General features: G+C 38.5%; 1 protein-coding gene across 1 annotated transcript in view; it reads left to right on the forward strand.

Moving 5' to 3' along the window:
• The window catches only part of LOC142485655 (carboxypeptidase Q-like), an 84,708-nt gene extending 71,838 nt beyond the window's left edge, over positions 1-12,870 (forward strand). Inside the window, exons 3-4 of the mRNA XM_075584479.1 lie at positions 11,246-11,447; positions 12,740-12,870. Coding sequence (XP_075440594.1) covers positions 11,246-11,447; positions 12,740-12,870 — 333 coding nt within the window. The remainder of the gene's footprint in view (positions 1-11,245; positions 11,448-12,739) is intronic.
• The last annotated feature ends 1,286 nt before the right edge of the window (positions 12,871-14,156 follow it).

Below are 14,156 nucleotides of genomic sequence, written 5' to 3' on the forward strand. Positions count from 1 at the left end.
ATACGATGGGGGAAAGGGCGTTACACTGTTAAAAAGTGTTTTCTGTTTTGGAAGGTTATCACTGCGTATCTCTCTAAACATAATATTTAGTAACAACCGGGGTCATTGCATATTCATTTTATGTTTGTTATGACTAAAAACTGTATTTCATTTGGTAAAACAGAACCTTTCCTTACAAAAACTAATTTGGAATTTTTATAATTGGTCACAAATTGAAAAATGGACTAAAATATTGTCAGAAACGTCTAGAAATTAGACCAATTAACTTTAATGATCTGCAAAATCGCCACATTTTTCACAGTAGACAGAGTACTGTGTTTTAGCATAAACATTAATGCATTACGGAAGTTTTGATATATGGACAGCGTTATTTTGTGCAAAATAAATTAATGTTCATATCCAATAAAGATCTGTATGGTTGTGTTTTCCTGCATTTCCCTGCTTTCTTATTTGTTCTTTTTTTCCCAGCAACTATTTATTTAAATAGAGGGGATATTTGGGTCATATTTAAGAAAAGAGGTGTAGCAAGGTTTTTTTTTTTTTTTTTTAATGAGGCACATTTCACATTTGTGATGATTCTGTTTTGAGTTATAATTTCTGTGCTGCAGAGCTAAAGAATTACTAATTGTATTCAGACTTTGTCAAGAAGCATTCATTTCTCAGTTTAAACACAGCCCATACACACCCCAACCCACACACACCCCAACTCACACACACCCCAACCCACACACACCCCAACCCACACACCCCAACCCACACACACCCCAACCCACACACACCCCAACCCACACACACCCCAACCCAGACACACCCCAACCCAGACACACCCCAACCCAGACACACCCCAACCCACACACACCCCAACCCACACTCATCCCAATTCACACACACATCCCACCCCACTCACACACAACCCCCACCCCCACACACATACATACACACATAAACACACACACAATCACACATATTTTGTGCAGGATTGCTGTTTAAGTTGATAAAAGCTATTTTACTAAAAAAGGAATAGTAATAATAAAGGGATCAGAGTTCAATGTTACTTGTTTCTTATTTACCTTGACATCTTTAACACTTTTACCATTTCCAATCAATCCCTAGTGGTTCACACAAACATTCATCCAGAGGTACACTATTTAACTGGTCATTTAACAATAGCTGAGAATCTCGAAGTTAGGGAAAAGAAACAAGCCAAACTGTGCATTGACACACATCAATGTAAGGAGCTTATTAGGAAACTTTCTTACACTTGGTGCAGATCATTAGCCAGAGAAAAAGAAGATAACCTGGCAGATATTTTTGATACTAAGTTAAGGGGGAAATGTTGGTCAAAGAGATACATAATTTGATACAGTACATACCATCATAAAATGTGCATAATTTTGCCGTAACCCCTATTGTTAATAATGCACAGGTCACAAGCTCATGCATATGAAGAAACTGAGCAGCCGGTAAATTTCTGCAGATATCACTCACAGATCCTCCAAACAGAATTCTAATTAAAAGCAAAACCTTACTTTTATTATCAGAAATAAAATAAGATCATATTTAAGAAAAAATGCAGAAAAGATCAAATAATAATAAATACTATTGATTAAACCAAATAGCAACTCCCTTGGCCTGCTATAAGTACAAATAACCTCTGCTAGTTGCTTTCTCAGATCTTCCACTACAGCAAATGTAGCTCACTTACAGGAAAATGTGTATAAGTAGTATTGGAAAAGCACTGCATTTAAATGGCGACTCACATTAATTTTCATGTCTGTGTCATTTGAGCACACCATGTACAGATCAAACCTCACATTGCAATATTTAAACCAATAAGAACATGTAACTTTTAATGTTGAAATAAGTAGCGAGATTTGTTGTCTACTTATATAGGGTTCATAGGAAATGATCACAACAAGCATGTCTGACAAAATGGTAAAAGGTTATTTATTACCAGAACAATGTAGCTTTAGTTGTAACATAGTTGTAATGTAGCTTTAGTTGTAACATAAACATAAATAGTTGTAACATAAATACAACATTAGTTGTAACATAAATATGAAGAGATATGTTTCCAGGAATAAATGTTGCATAGACATCATCTCGTGTTGGTAATTTTGAGAAACGGTGGTCTGCATGAAATCTAATGTTTGAGTTGGTTTGCTCACCACTATTTAGTAATAGTGTGAGATATAGAGTAAATGTAGCCTGGCTCACCTTCCCCAGAGCAGTGAACCTGTCTGTTTGGAGAAAAAGACAAAAGAAAGCGCCAAAAATGCCCATAGCATAACACAGTTTAATTATATGTAATACACTGGCGACACACTTTATTCGAGCTCGGCTAGTCCCACGAATTCGGGTATACCCGGGTGTATTGAGGTTTGTGACTGTTTTCTGCCCGAGTGCATTGAGGTATTTTCCAGACAGGGATTGAAGCATTTTATTCCCGCTGGCTGCAATACTGCACAGTATATATATATACTGCATTACAATTCATGAATTTATGCCATCTGGTAGACACGCGAAGCATTGCAGCCTATTAAATCCTAATCATTATCATTTAACAGATCAGCCGCCCGTCAGCCAGGCATGAACCCAGGCTGGGAAGGCAAACGCAACGGGGCTTGTCAGAGGTGAGGAGCGGCGCATTCCAGGTATCTGCCAGGTACATACTGGGTATTTGCTCGAATAAAGTGTGTCGGTGCAGTACATTATATGTGCAAAAATGCCCATAGCATAACACAGACATTAAAAAAAAAAAAAAAAAAACAGATTAAAACATGTGGTACCAAACTCCCAAGTTTTCCAAAATAAAACAGCTTTCACACTTTTCAATGGAAGTGTGGTGCCCACTGATTTCGTCCTACAGTGTCTGTCTCCTTTCCTTTGTTTGCCGGGCTGCGCTCGAGTGGTGAGGTCACCTCCATGACATCTCAGGCAGTGCGCTCTATCCCGGTAGCTTGTATGAATGTACTGAAGTAAAAACGAAACTTCCATCGCAGGGACTGGCGTACAGCCAAGAAATGCAATTAACCCTACGCGTTTCGTGACTGGGACCACGTAGTCTTTGGCTGTACGCCAGTAACTTGCTGGCTTGCAGTATGGTTGTGACAACTCTAATACAGAGTGCTTTTCCTGGTAATGTACAGGTTATTAAAAGCTTCAATCACACTTAGAACTTTGCAACTAATATTGACAGATTTACTATAAATCATTCTTCCTGTTACTACACAGGTTGTTAAGAATTTATATTAGCGTTAGGGACCCCTGAATTGTGGTCTGCTGTGCAGTTGGCTCAGGGGCTAACAACAATTTTGGCCAAAATGTTAAATGCTAAAAACTGAGCTCTGTCTGTGTTTTATGTTCTGTCTCTGATTTTAAATATATATTGCCATGCTCAGTAGCACTCCTCTATGACACTCATATGCTTATATATATGTTGTGGTTACTTTGGGGGTTCAATAGGAGCTTGTTAGGTGTCCAGTATGTTAAATAACACAAGACAACATACTTCAACAATATGTTGTTGACAGTGTCCCTCTATAACACTAATAGGCACAACTACCCGGTCACCACGCAGGGCTTTGTACCCCACACGTTATATCAATAGTCCCAAATGTCCCACAATACCCCAAGTGAGTGACTGTTGGTAAAGTTGGTGCACTTGATGACTGACTGTACCTGCCCAGTGCTCCAGCACCTGAGGCTGCAGATTGTTCGCAAAGGATCCGCCGCTCTGCGATCTCCTCTGTGACGTCCGGCAACTCTGCCTGGCGGTGGGTGACTCCCGCATGGAGTGATCCACCTTTGGAAAGTCTCTTGCTGCAGAGCCTGCCTGAGCCCAGATGCAGGCCGCGATCACTGAGTGCAACTGGCACCGGTGATATCACATAGAACTGAGTACTATAGAAAGCAACCCCCCCTTGCACTGAAAGGGGCCTTCCCTGAAACTGCCAAACTAACTGCTGTGGCTGCACTGCAAGCCACATTGTCTCTTCTTGTCAGAGCCCAAAGCACTGCAGCTGTGTCACTGATAAGACTCAGATGAGGGCAGGGTCCCTACCTAAGGGGCCTTCCCTATGAACTTACCCACTAACCTAGTGGGAAGTGGGGCCTACCTTGGCCTGGGGTGTCTGGGGCCTAGTACAGCAGAGCACTGCAGCTGTGTACACTACCTTCCCCAATCGCTTCCTGGATCCAACTGACAAAACCCTGTCTGCACACAACATTGTTGCAACTTTGCAGCATGAGAAGCTGCCAGCTCTATTGGCTTCAATGCTGCCTGTGACCAGAGTGAAAGTGCAGTCCCCAGAGGCTGCTGGGAATTGTAGTTCTTGGTACAGCTCTTTCCTATGGGGACCGCGTGCGCGACCTTTACTGCGCATGTCTGAAGCTGTAATGGCCGCCGCTACTCTTAATTGAGCATGCGCAACTTCCAAGAGGTCTTGCGCACATGTAATGGCCACCTCTATGCTTGCCAACCTCTGTGCATTGCACGGCACAGGCGCGAACTGCCGCGCCAACCTCAACATGGCCACCGCGATTGCTCTGCTTACGCGCAAGCCTCCGCACATGCGCGAACACATTAAACATGGCGGCGTCCTGCCGCAGCTGCCACCGGGAGCCCCCGGGAACACGCTCGCCCCCGCAGCAGCACACACACAAGGGGGAAAGAAACCTGCTGACAGGGGGACCAGAGGGACCCTGGCTACACATGTAGAGTCTGATACTGCCACATATGTAAATAAAATTGCCTCTGTCGACGATCGTTTCGCTTGTTAAGCTTTGTCGAGACTCAAGCAGGTGAGCGATTGATGAGGTGAATGGTTCTGAACGCCATCAATATTATCTAACAGCAAGAGAGGGAGACTGTAGCCCTCATCACTCAGGACTTATAGTCATCTGATGCTAACACATCATGAGACCGAAATTAGGGGTCTAATTAGAAGTAGCAATCTACTATCATTAGTATAGTTTTAGATTGCCACTCAGAGAGCATTTCAGTATATCACAAGGGTTGAACACTATGATTTCAATGATATAGAACACAAACTATACATTAGGAGAGCTACTATGGGGACTGTAACATTACTATTTAAACCACAGTTCCAAGCTCCAATAGGAAATTAACCCTTAATTTTTGCTCCCTTTTTAATCATTTCATTGCACCATTTATTTTAATCATGAGTATTCTAATAAAGATTATTTTTAATATTGACATTCATCATTACTGATACTTGAGTGCTAATTTAAACTGAGTACTTTCTTTCTTTGGTATATCTCTGTATGCTGTTAATCTCTTGCTGATACCAACTCACTAATATTCATGCCCAGTATTATGAGTGTTATATAAGATTTTAGCAAGGTTTCCAATTTTAAAATAAATGTAATGAAATCAGAAGCCCTTAATATCACTCTCCCAGGTCCTGGAGTTAAATATGAAATCCTAGATACAGAGTATTTTAAATATTTAGGAGTGACTATAACTTCTCACCTTGATAGCTTCTTCCACGCACATTATCTTCCTTTATTGAAGTCTATAGATAAGGATGTAAATGCTTGGAACAAGCTTAAGCTTTTTTGGATGAGGAGAATTCATTGTATATAAAGGAATATCTTTTTCAATTGCAGCCTGCAGTTCTCTTTCATAAATATCTCTGCAAAAAAGTGTCAGCATATTTATATGAGAATATAATAAACTAAGACCCCCGATTACCACTCTACGGGCAAGTCATTGGGAGGTTAGGTATGCCTTATTTTAGCAATTAGAATATTTCTACACAGCTAGATATTTGAATGGCAACATTGCTTAGAAAGCAAATCATCTGTAAAAATAGAGAAAATGGTGTGTAAATACATATATAACCACATAAATCCCAATATCTAGACATCTTAAAATACCTGGAGTTTCCAACAAAAAAATGTGTTACAGATAATGGAAAAATTGCGAGCTCCCACATTATCCCATAGATAAAGTAATGACTCTCATTATATACACACATATATATATATATATATATATATATATATATATATATATATATATATATATATATATATATATATATATATACAGTAATGACTCTCATTACTATATCTATGGGATAATGTGGGAACTCACAATTTTTCCATTATCTGTAACACTTTTTTCGTTGGAAACTCCAGGTTTTTTAAGATGTACAGATATACTTTTTATTGATACACTTTAACCCTTTGATTAATTTATTATGCCTACTGGAAATGTATGTAATAATAGTTGTATACAGTAGATATGTCCATGTATTTGTCTCAACTTTTTTCTTTTTGTCTTGAATTGTTTGATCTTGTTTTGTAAACAAACTAAAACCATTCCCTGATTAAAGAATTTGTAAAAGAAAAACCTATATGTGGGCAAAAAGCAAGAAAAGCCAGAGGAAAGCTTGCTTGCCTTCTCTCCCTCCCCCTTATGTTTTTACCTGTGTGTTGTAAGTGGATGTAGTTGTCAGTCTTTATGTTAACCCCATGTATTGATAGTTACTATGTCTATATGGATTGGAAGGGTTAGTTTTGATGTAGACCAGAAAATGTGTTGTTGGAACATGTTAAGTATTCAAAATGTAAAAAACCCAATAAAATTTGAGTTATAATTTTTTTTTAAAAGCAAGAAAAGTCCCAGGTAAAAAAAAAGAATACCCACAGATAGTGGGCAAAAAAAGAGACCTTTATACATGGAAAATGGGTGAAGATATCATACTACTCACTTTCACGGCTTCATTCAATGTGAACCCTAAAGGCAGACGGCTGATGGGATCCCCGTGAGCTGCTCCCCTCTGCACTGGACCAGCGTGCTAATGGTTAACATTTGCTTGTACAATGTGGAATGTCAACCCCAACCAATGGAATGTTAATGAGCAAAGAGGACAAAGAACTTTGCATTTACAGCTGCATTCAATCTGAACCCCTTTAGGATACATCTGCATCACCCCAAAGGCGGACGGACACCTTGGGCGAAGGGCAGCTAAAGGGTGTAAGCCATTTGCTGCTGTTCACTGATGTTTGGTGATGTAAAGCTTCTTTATTTCAATCTGACTCACCAACCCTTTTATCCCCTGTACCCAATTGTCCAACTCTATCTATCGATGAAATGACTATGAATTGACTATATAACCCTGTTCATTTAATGTAACCATGTATTGTTATAACTCTGTGCCCAGGAAATACTTGAAAACGAGAGGTAACACTCTCAATGTATTACTTCCGTGTTAAATATTTTTAATAAATAACCCCCCCCCCCAACATTGCATTGCTAGCACTGATTAATAAGATGTTTGCGTTGATGCTTATGTGTAATGCTAGGTTTATTTAAAGTGGACTTTAATGTTCAGGTATGCATACTGTATGGGAATGAATATAACAACTCACTTATCAATAAGTAATTATTAGTTAATACAGTGATAACTTTAGAAATTGCCAAAATCCCATATTTTCTCAATGCCAAATTTTAACGCAGCAACATCTACTGTACCTTTAGTGCATTAGTTTCCGAACTCCGGTCCTCAATAACCCACAACAGGTGAGATTGAGCACAGGGGGCTCAATGAGTGGTTGTCATTTTGACGGATCCACCTGTACTAAAGCAGGGATACTGTTGGGGATTATTGAGAACTGGAGTTGGGAACCAGTGCTTTAGTGAGTCTGGCCCTTCAAATCTAAATCTACAATGTGTCGCAGGCAAATGTACCAGCAAAGTGCACCCAAGAGAAGGATGGCATTATATTAGTATTTGGGCCACGAGGACCAGATGTCTCTCTGCTGCTACAATCATTTCTAATACCCGTCTATCTCACCGCTACCTCACCACTCCCACATGCAGCACTTAGTATCTGAGATCTGACTCCAAAAACTGTTCATGGTCCCAAGGTTCAGCAAAGTATCCAGCCGCTCCTCCTTCTCTTACCGTGCACCCCAAAACTGGAACAATCTACCGGAGACTTTCACAGCCACCACCAGTCTAAGTTCTTTCAAAACTAATACTGTCTCACATTTCAATCTGGTCTGTAACTGTTATATACGTCTATAATATATATTATCTCACACTGTGCATGCTACGTCTTGTATACAATGTATAACCTTGCTCACTTAATGTAATTATGTATTTGTAACCATTTGTCTGTCATCATAACTCTGTGCCCAGGACATACTTGAAAACGAGAGGTAATTCTCAATGTATTACTTCCTGGTAAAACATTTTATAAATAAATTAAATAAAACACAAAAGACATAAAGCCCCAGTGCTACATCCAACTTGACAAATTCTATAGTTAAATACTTATCTGTTTATCTTCTTATAACCAAGTTTCATTTAGTTCAATTCTATGGCCAAAGTATTTTAAGCCTACAACTACTTTACGGTGTGGCCCATCTGTAGGTCCTAACCCTGCTGCACCTGCAACCCCTGGATGTAGGCTTAAAATACTTGGGCCAAAGAATTGAATTAAATGACCCTTGCTTATAAGAAGAGAAACATATACGTATTTAACTATATAATTTGTCAGTTTGGATGTAGCACTAGGGATTTTTGTCTTTTATTCTATACATGAGGTCACATTCACTTAGAACACCTTTTGACACATATACCGTCTATGATGTGGTGGTTTTTGGTTCTAAGTTTACAGGGCTGTGTGTGTCTACAATAATTTCTAATTAAGGACCGGCAATTACTGGCCTGCTTAAAGAGGCCATGAAAAAAAGCAAACACATTGTGTGATAAAATTAAGTACTTTCTCAGCCAGCTAGTATATATAAAACTGGCAAAACAAGTGTCAGTTTCTGCTTTAATGTTGAGAAGCTTAAACTTTTAGATGCATTAAACTAAAGTCATGAGAAACAGCTGAGCCAACAGTCTATTTATAAAATGGTTTATAATGCAATCTTATTTAGGTTGCAGTATTTACAAGAACAAAAAAAAACCTGTGCTGGTCTATTTTGATAAGCATCAATTATGTTTTTAATCTTTCCTTGTGAAAACAACATGGAATATGGTTTTACTTATGTTTTCCCACTTGCAATGTAATGTTTAAATCTTGTACCTTCTAAAATTGGCAGAGTGAAATCAGTGCATGAAATATTCCTTTAAAGATCTGTTTAGACACAGCGTGTGGCCATCTGCTAACTAAATACAATCAATACGTGCCTTTCCAGCTGTTTTATTGTGCTCAATAAACACTTGCCAAGAATGACTTGGCGCATTGTAATTCTAATTCACCCGTGTACGGAGAGTAAAATTTTGCCTTATTTTTATTCATTCTGAATCTTAATTCTCATACCATGTGCTAATAATTTAACAGGTATAAAAACCATGAATGTTTGAGGGAAGAAAAGCGAAGTCGTGGGTGGCTCACACTTTAAAAATATCAAAATCACGTGTTGGTAAAATATAAATAGAAAACAATAGTACATACTATGGTATCGTTCCACATCACATTGAAGTTATAGTACTTTTTGCAGTTTAATAATGCCTTTTTTTTATTATTGCCATTTGGTTTTAGTACATTTCTAATCCGACATTTTCTTCTTGCCTTATCTGTTGTAACATTCCAAGATAAATGACTCAATTGCTTTTCAACAAATTCATGAAAGGGTGTATTTCTTCTATACACTAATGTGAATACTGCACACATACTGGCTCTGTATAGCATCCACTTTACTAATCTGGTTGTAGTGATTTAGGATTTCCTTTTTCCAGTCTGGACTTTTATTCTTGGTGCCATTACACCTGTACATCACCATCAGTATTTATTTGTGTTTTACATTGTGTACATACATTTATAAATACATACATACATAAAATGCTTTTGCTTTGTCCTATATTGCTTTTCCATTTAGGGGTTATTCTGTAAAAGCCAAAACGGCTGATTGAATGGTTTTTGGCCAAAATTCCCCATTGATGGGGAATTTCGGTCAAAATCCGGCAAATCAACGGTTTTGACTCATATAAATAAGCCACTAAGTGACTAAACAGATTATGGTAGTCTACAGGCTCGAAAGGACAATGCTCTCATGATTCCTAGTGGAGAATACAGTACTTATTTTATTATGGACAGGCTGAGATATGATTTGGACATTTTGCCTCAAATTGTAAACAGACCTACAAAGGAACTTAGGCATCATTTAAAGTTAAAACACAAACAAAGTGCACAACCTCACAAAAAAGTTCTGTCGTAGCAAAGATTTTATTTGAAAATGTAATGAGTATACAGCAAGGCCCCGCTTCTTGGCGCCCTGCTTTTTGGCGATCTGCCGATACGGCGGAACTGAGAAGGGGGCCGCTATGTCTGCGCATGCGCAGAACAGGCCGGTCCGGGGTCGCGCATGTGCAGAACGGGCCGGTCTGGGGTCGCGCATGCATAGAACGTGGTTTTTGCCGGTCTGCACATACGCACATAACGAAAATCGCAGATTCCGCTTTCCGCCGATTTTCTCTTTTCGGCGCGTCCTTAGAACGGAACCCGGCTCATGACTGGGGCCCTCCTGTATAAATATTAGATTATCTATCACATCTGCAGGATTTCATCAGTAAAAATTAACTGACACTTGAGTAAGGACTAGACATCCTGTTGTGGATACTAGACAAACACCCACTTTGTTGCAATGAATCTGATGATTAATGAGATTTCCAGAAACAGTCATACATAAAAGAACCTGCAAGGTGATCTGTGCTCCCAGATACTGTTGTTCATCTGTCTTGCTCCTCACTAATATTCGCTGTCCGTCCGTGCTCTCAAAGAGGGCTGGTAGTAGGAATCTTTATGACCAAGATGCCAGATGCTGGGAACAGCTGAGCAGGTAGACATACTGATTCCTGGCGTCAGTGGTAGTAGAACGCTGGGTGTTAAAGCACCTTCACTTTAGTTCAATTAAAATTAGGTTAGGAAAGCAATATTTGATTGTCAATAGCAAACAGTGGGATTGTATCAATAGGGAAGTGAAAATAGAGATTTGAGGATAGGTTTCATACAGTATATTAGTACCAGAAATGGAACAAAGGGCATAAGATAAAGTTTCAGTTAAAGTATACTTGAGAACAGTGCGGCAGTGGTCTGAGGCATGAGGACCAACAGGGACATCCAAAACCCATTGATATGTATTTACTCCAGGTTCTTTCTGTAGATCCATGACTATTCTATCACTGCAACCATGTACATTCATATTTCCTATCTGTACTGAAAAATATTCTAATTTTTGCATATCTTACTTTTGTTAACAGGGAAACATTTCTAACATCGACCTTGTAATGGAGTCTGACATGGGAACCTTCATGCCTGTTGGCTTGCAGTTTACTGGAAGCACTGAAGCACAAGCCATCATGAGGGAAGTAATGCTGCTGCTCGCACCGATCAATATCACAAACATTTATGGCCCTGCTGATGGCACTGACATTAGTTTCTGGATGCAACATGGTGTCCCAGGTGAGGAGAGACGTATACATAGCAACTTTTTCTTAGCATTTATGCAATGCAAGATAGTTTTACTTGGTTTACAACTCCATGGTCCAGCTTGTGCAGGAATGGAGTCTAAATGACTTTTCCGATGCCCATTCTAGAGAACAGTGTTAGGCTAGGATTGATATAGTACTGTATTTGGGCCCATCCCAGTGCTAGATGCTGGAGAAGGGAGATGGTAGGGCTTGAACTGGGATCAGCAATTTCCTTTAGCCAGCCAATTTATATTAATGTACGTTTTTGAGTAATTCACACAATATAGCAACTGAGCAAATAGTATACATTTGAATTACTCCTTTTTCTAAAGTCCCTCTATAACCTCTTAAAATATCTTTAACATAAATTGAAATGGCTTATTATAATGATAACGTTTGTAGAAAATAACTCCTTTTCAAAGAAATGTATGAAAAGTCTTGTTGCCCACAGATACCATTTTTCTGCCAAGTTTTACTGGTAATAATGAAGTATTATTTTGGAAGTATGACAGTCATTGCATTTTAATAACCTCTGCAGTAAAATTGAACTTAATAGGAATGAGAGTTGAAAATACAAAGGGCAATCTTAAAGCTAAATATGTTGTCACACAGACCTAATTCAGGCCCTAGAGGGGTCGTATGGTATGAATTGAGTTCTTAGTGTTTCTTAGTCGTCATTAGGTCACGTCATGGCATGAAATGGTTGACGTATTCATTAATATATATGACGTGGACTCACGAGTAGCCAATTAGGAGTAAGCGCTGTTAGGAACCGGTAGCCTCTTTCAACTTAAACAACTCACGCTGACAAGAGATGTATCTATTCATTGAGGGGGAGAACTTCGTAGAGAACACTGTTGCAGTTGGAGCTTAAAGATTTCAGTACCTTACCGTTTATTTGTGTTCACAATTTATGTGAATTACCGTTCTTACATACCGTTTAGTTTGTATTCACGTTATAAGTGACTTTCCATTTTTTTTCATACCGTTTCATTGTGTATTCACCATTTGTGAATTACTGTAATTATCGTACATTTTCTACTGTGTGTTTATTTTTATATATTTCTATTTATCATATTGTAAGTAAGTTTCCCTCTTCTTAAAATTATTTTTTTTTTCAGCATAAGTTATATGTAAGCAGGGATATTTGATCTTGTCTCTAAGCTAGTTCGTGGCGAGGGAGCTTTCCCAATTGGAGTTGTAGTTTTGGCGTGTTTTGAGTAGAGAGGGGCGAATCTGCCCAAACCTATTTTCTTGCATTTCCCCCCCAAAATTCGTTTGCAGTGCAAATGGATTTGGACAGTTTTAATCTGCACAGATTCATCAAAAAGCACCATTGGATGCAGCCTGTGGACATATTTGTAGAATCCGATCTGCGAATTCAGCAACTGGTTGGCAGATTCTTAGAATCTTAAGACTCAGCCAACAGATTACTGAATACGCGGATTGGATTCTACAAATCCGTGAATGGATTGCGAAATCCGTGGAGTGTATTGGTAATAATAAAAAAAATCCGCAGCACGTGAATCGCCGTTTTTGGAAGGAACTAGCCAATCTGCTGCAGATCCAAATTCGACCCAAAAACACACCCGTCTCTACTGTAGTTCTGAGGTGAAAAATTGAACACTTCCGACACGCCCCGCTAGCTTCGTGAGAACCTATATAATATTATTGACCCGTGTGAGAGTTGACAGTTATAAACTTTGAGAGGGTTTGCGCTGTGAAACCTTTATCACTGTAGATACACAATGTTGTCTGGTTTTCATTGTAATATACAGTAACTTCATGTTTATGATTACTAATTGTTGTTTGAGATTCGTATGGTACCGAGTTTATGGTACCGTGTTATCTAATTAATATTTTATTTCATCTTTATGATTACTAATTGTTCTACATTTATTTCACCTTAGAACAAAAAATATACTTTAAAAAAAATGGGGTGCAAGAATAACTAGTTAAGGCGCTGCTGTACAGTATACAGTATATCCATAGCAGATATATATGTTTGAGTCTTCCAGTGGAGTGATGGGAAGATGATCATAAATGTACAGAAGATAAGTATATTAGGTGCCAGAGGTATGAGTAACCATACAGACACTTGTGCCGTGCAAGTATAATACTTGAAGTTGAAGCTAGAGCATGCACTTTGCCAAGGCACACCATATTTAATGTGCACACCATGGGGTATTTGAATTACTCTGTTCTACATTCGCAGAGTAAATGTATCGAAAGAAATGAACATCCGGTACAAGGATTTTGTTGCTCGGCGGTCGCAACTATTACGTTATGTAAAGCTAATATAATCACCATTGTAAATTACATAAGTCTCTTAATGTTTTGTAAAAAATAAAAAAAAAGTAGATAATTTTCTTTTGATAGTAGAAACATGAAATAATTGTTTTAAGAATGTAGATTAAGCTGTTTATGCCATTATTGTTGAGAGCCTTTCCAGTGCTCTTTACCATTTCAATACTTTTTGTGTAACGGAATATTATTTCTCTCGTGCAGTAATGCAGCTGCAAAAACATTTGAAAGCTTGAACATAGAAAAGGATTTCATGTGTATTTTAGTCTCTCTTTAATAATGGCTTGGATTATTTGTGGGGCGAATAAACGAAATCTTCTTTTAGGCTTTAGGGTTTATATTAATCTTTCATGGTCCAGTGGTATACAAATAGCAGACTATTTCTAACAAAGTTCAG

Source organism: Ascaphus truei, unplaced genomic scaffold (genome assembly GCF_040206685.1).
Source record: "Ascaphus truei isolate aAscTru1 unplaced genomic scaffold, aAscTru1.hap1 HAP1_SCAFFOLD_616, whole genome shotgun sequence".
In the NCBI taxonomy this organism is placed as follows: Eukaryota; Metazoa; Chordata; class Amphibia; order Anura; family Ascaphidae; genus Ascaphus; species Ascaphus truei.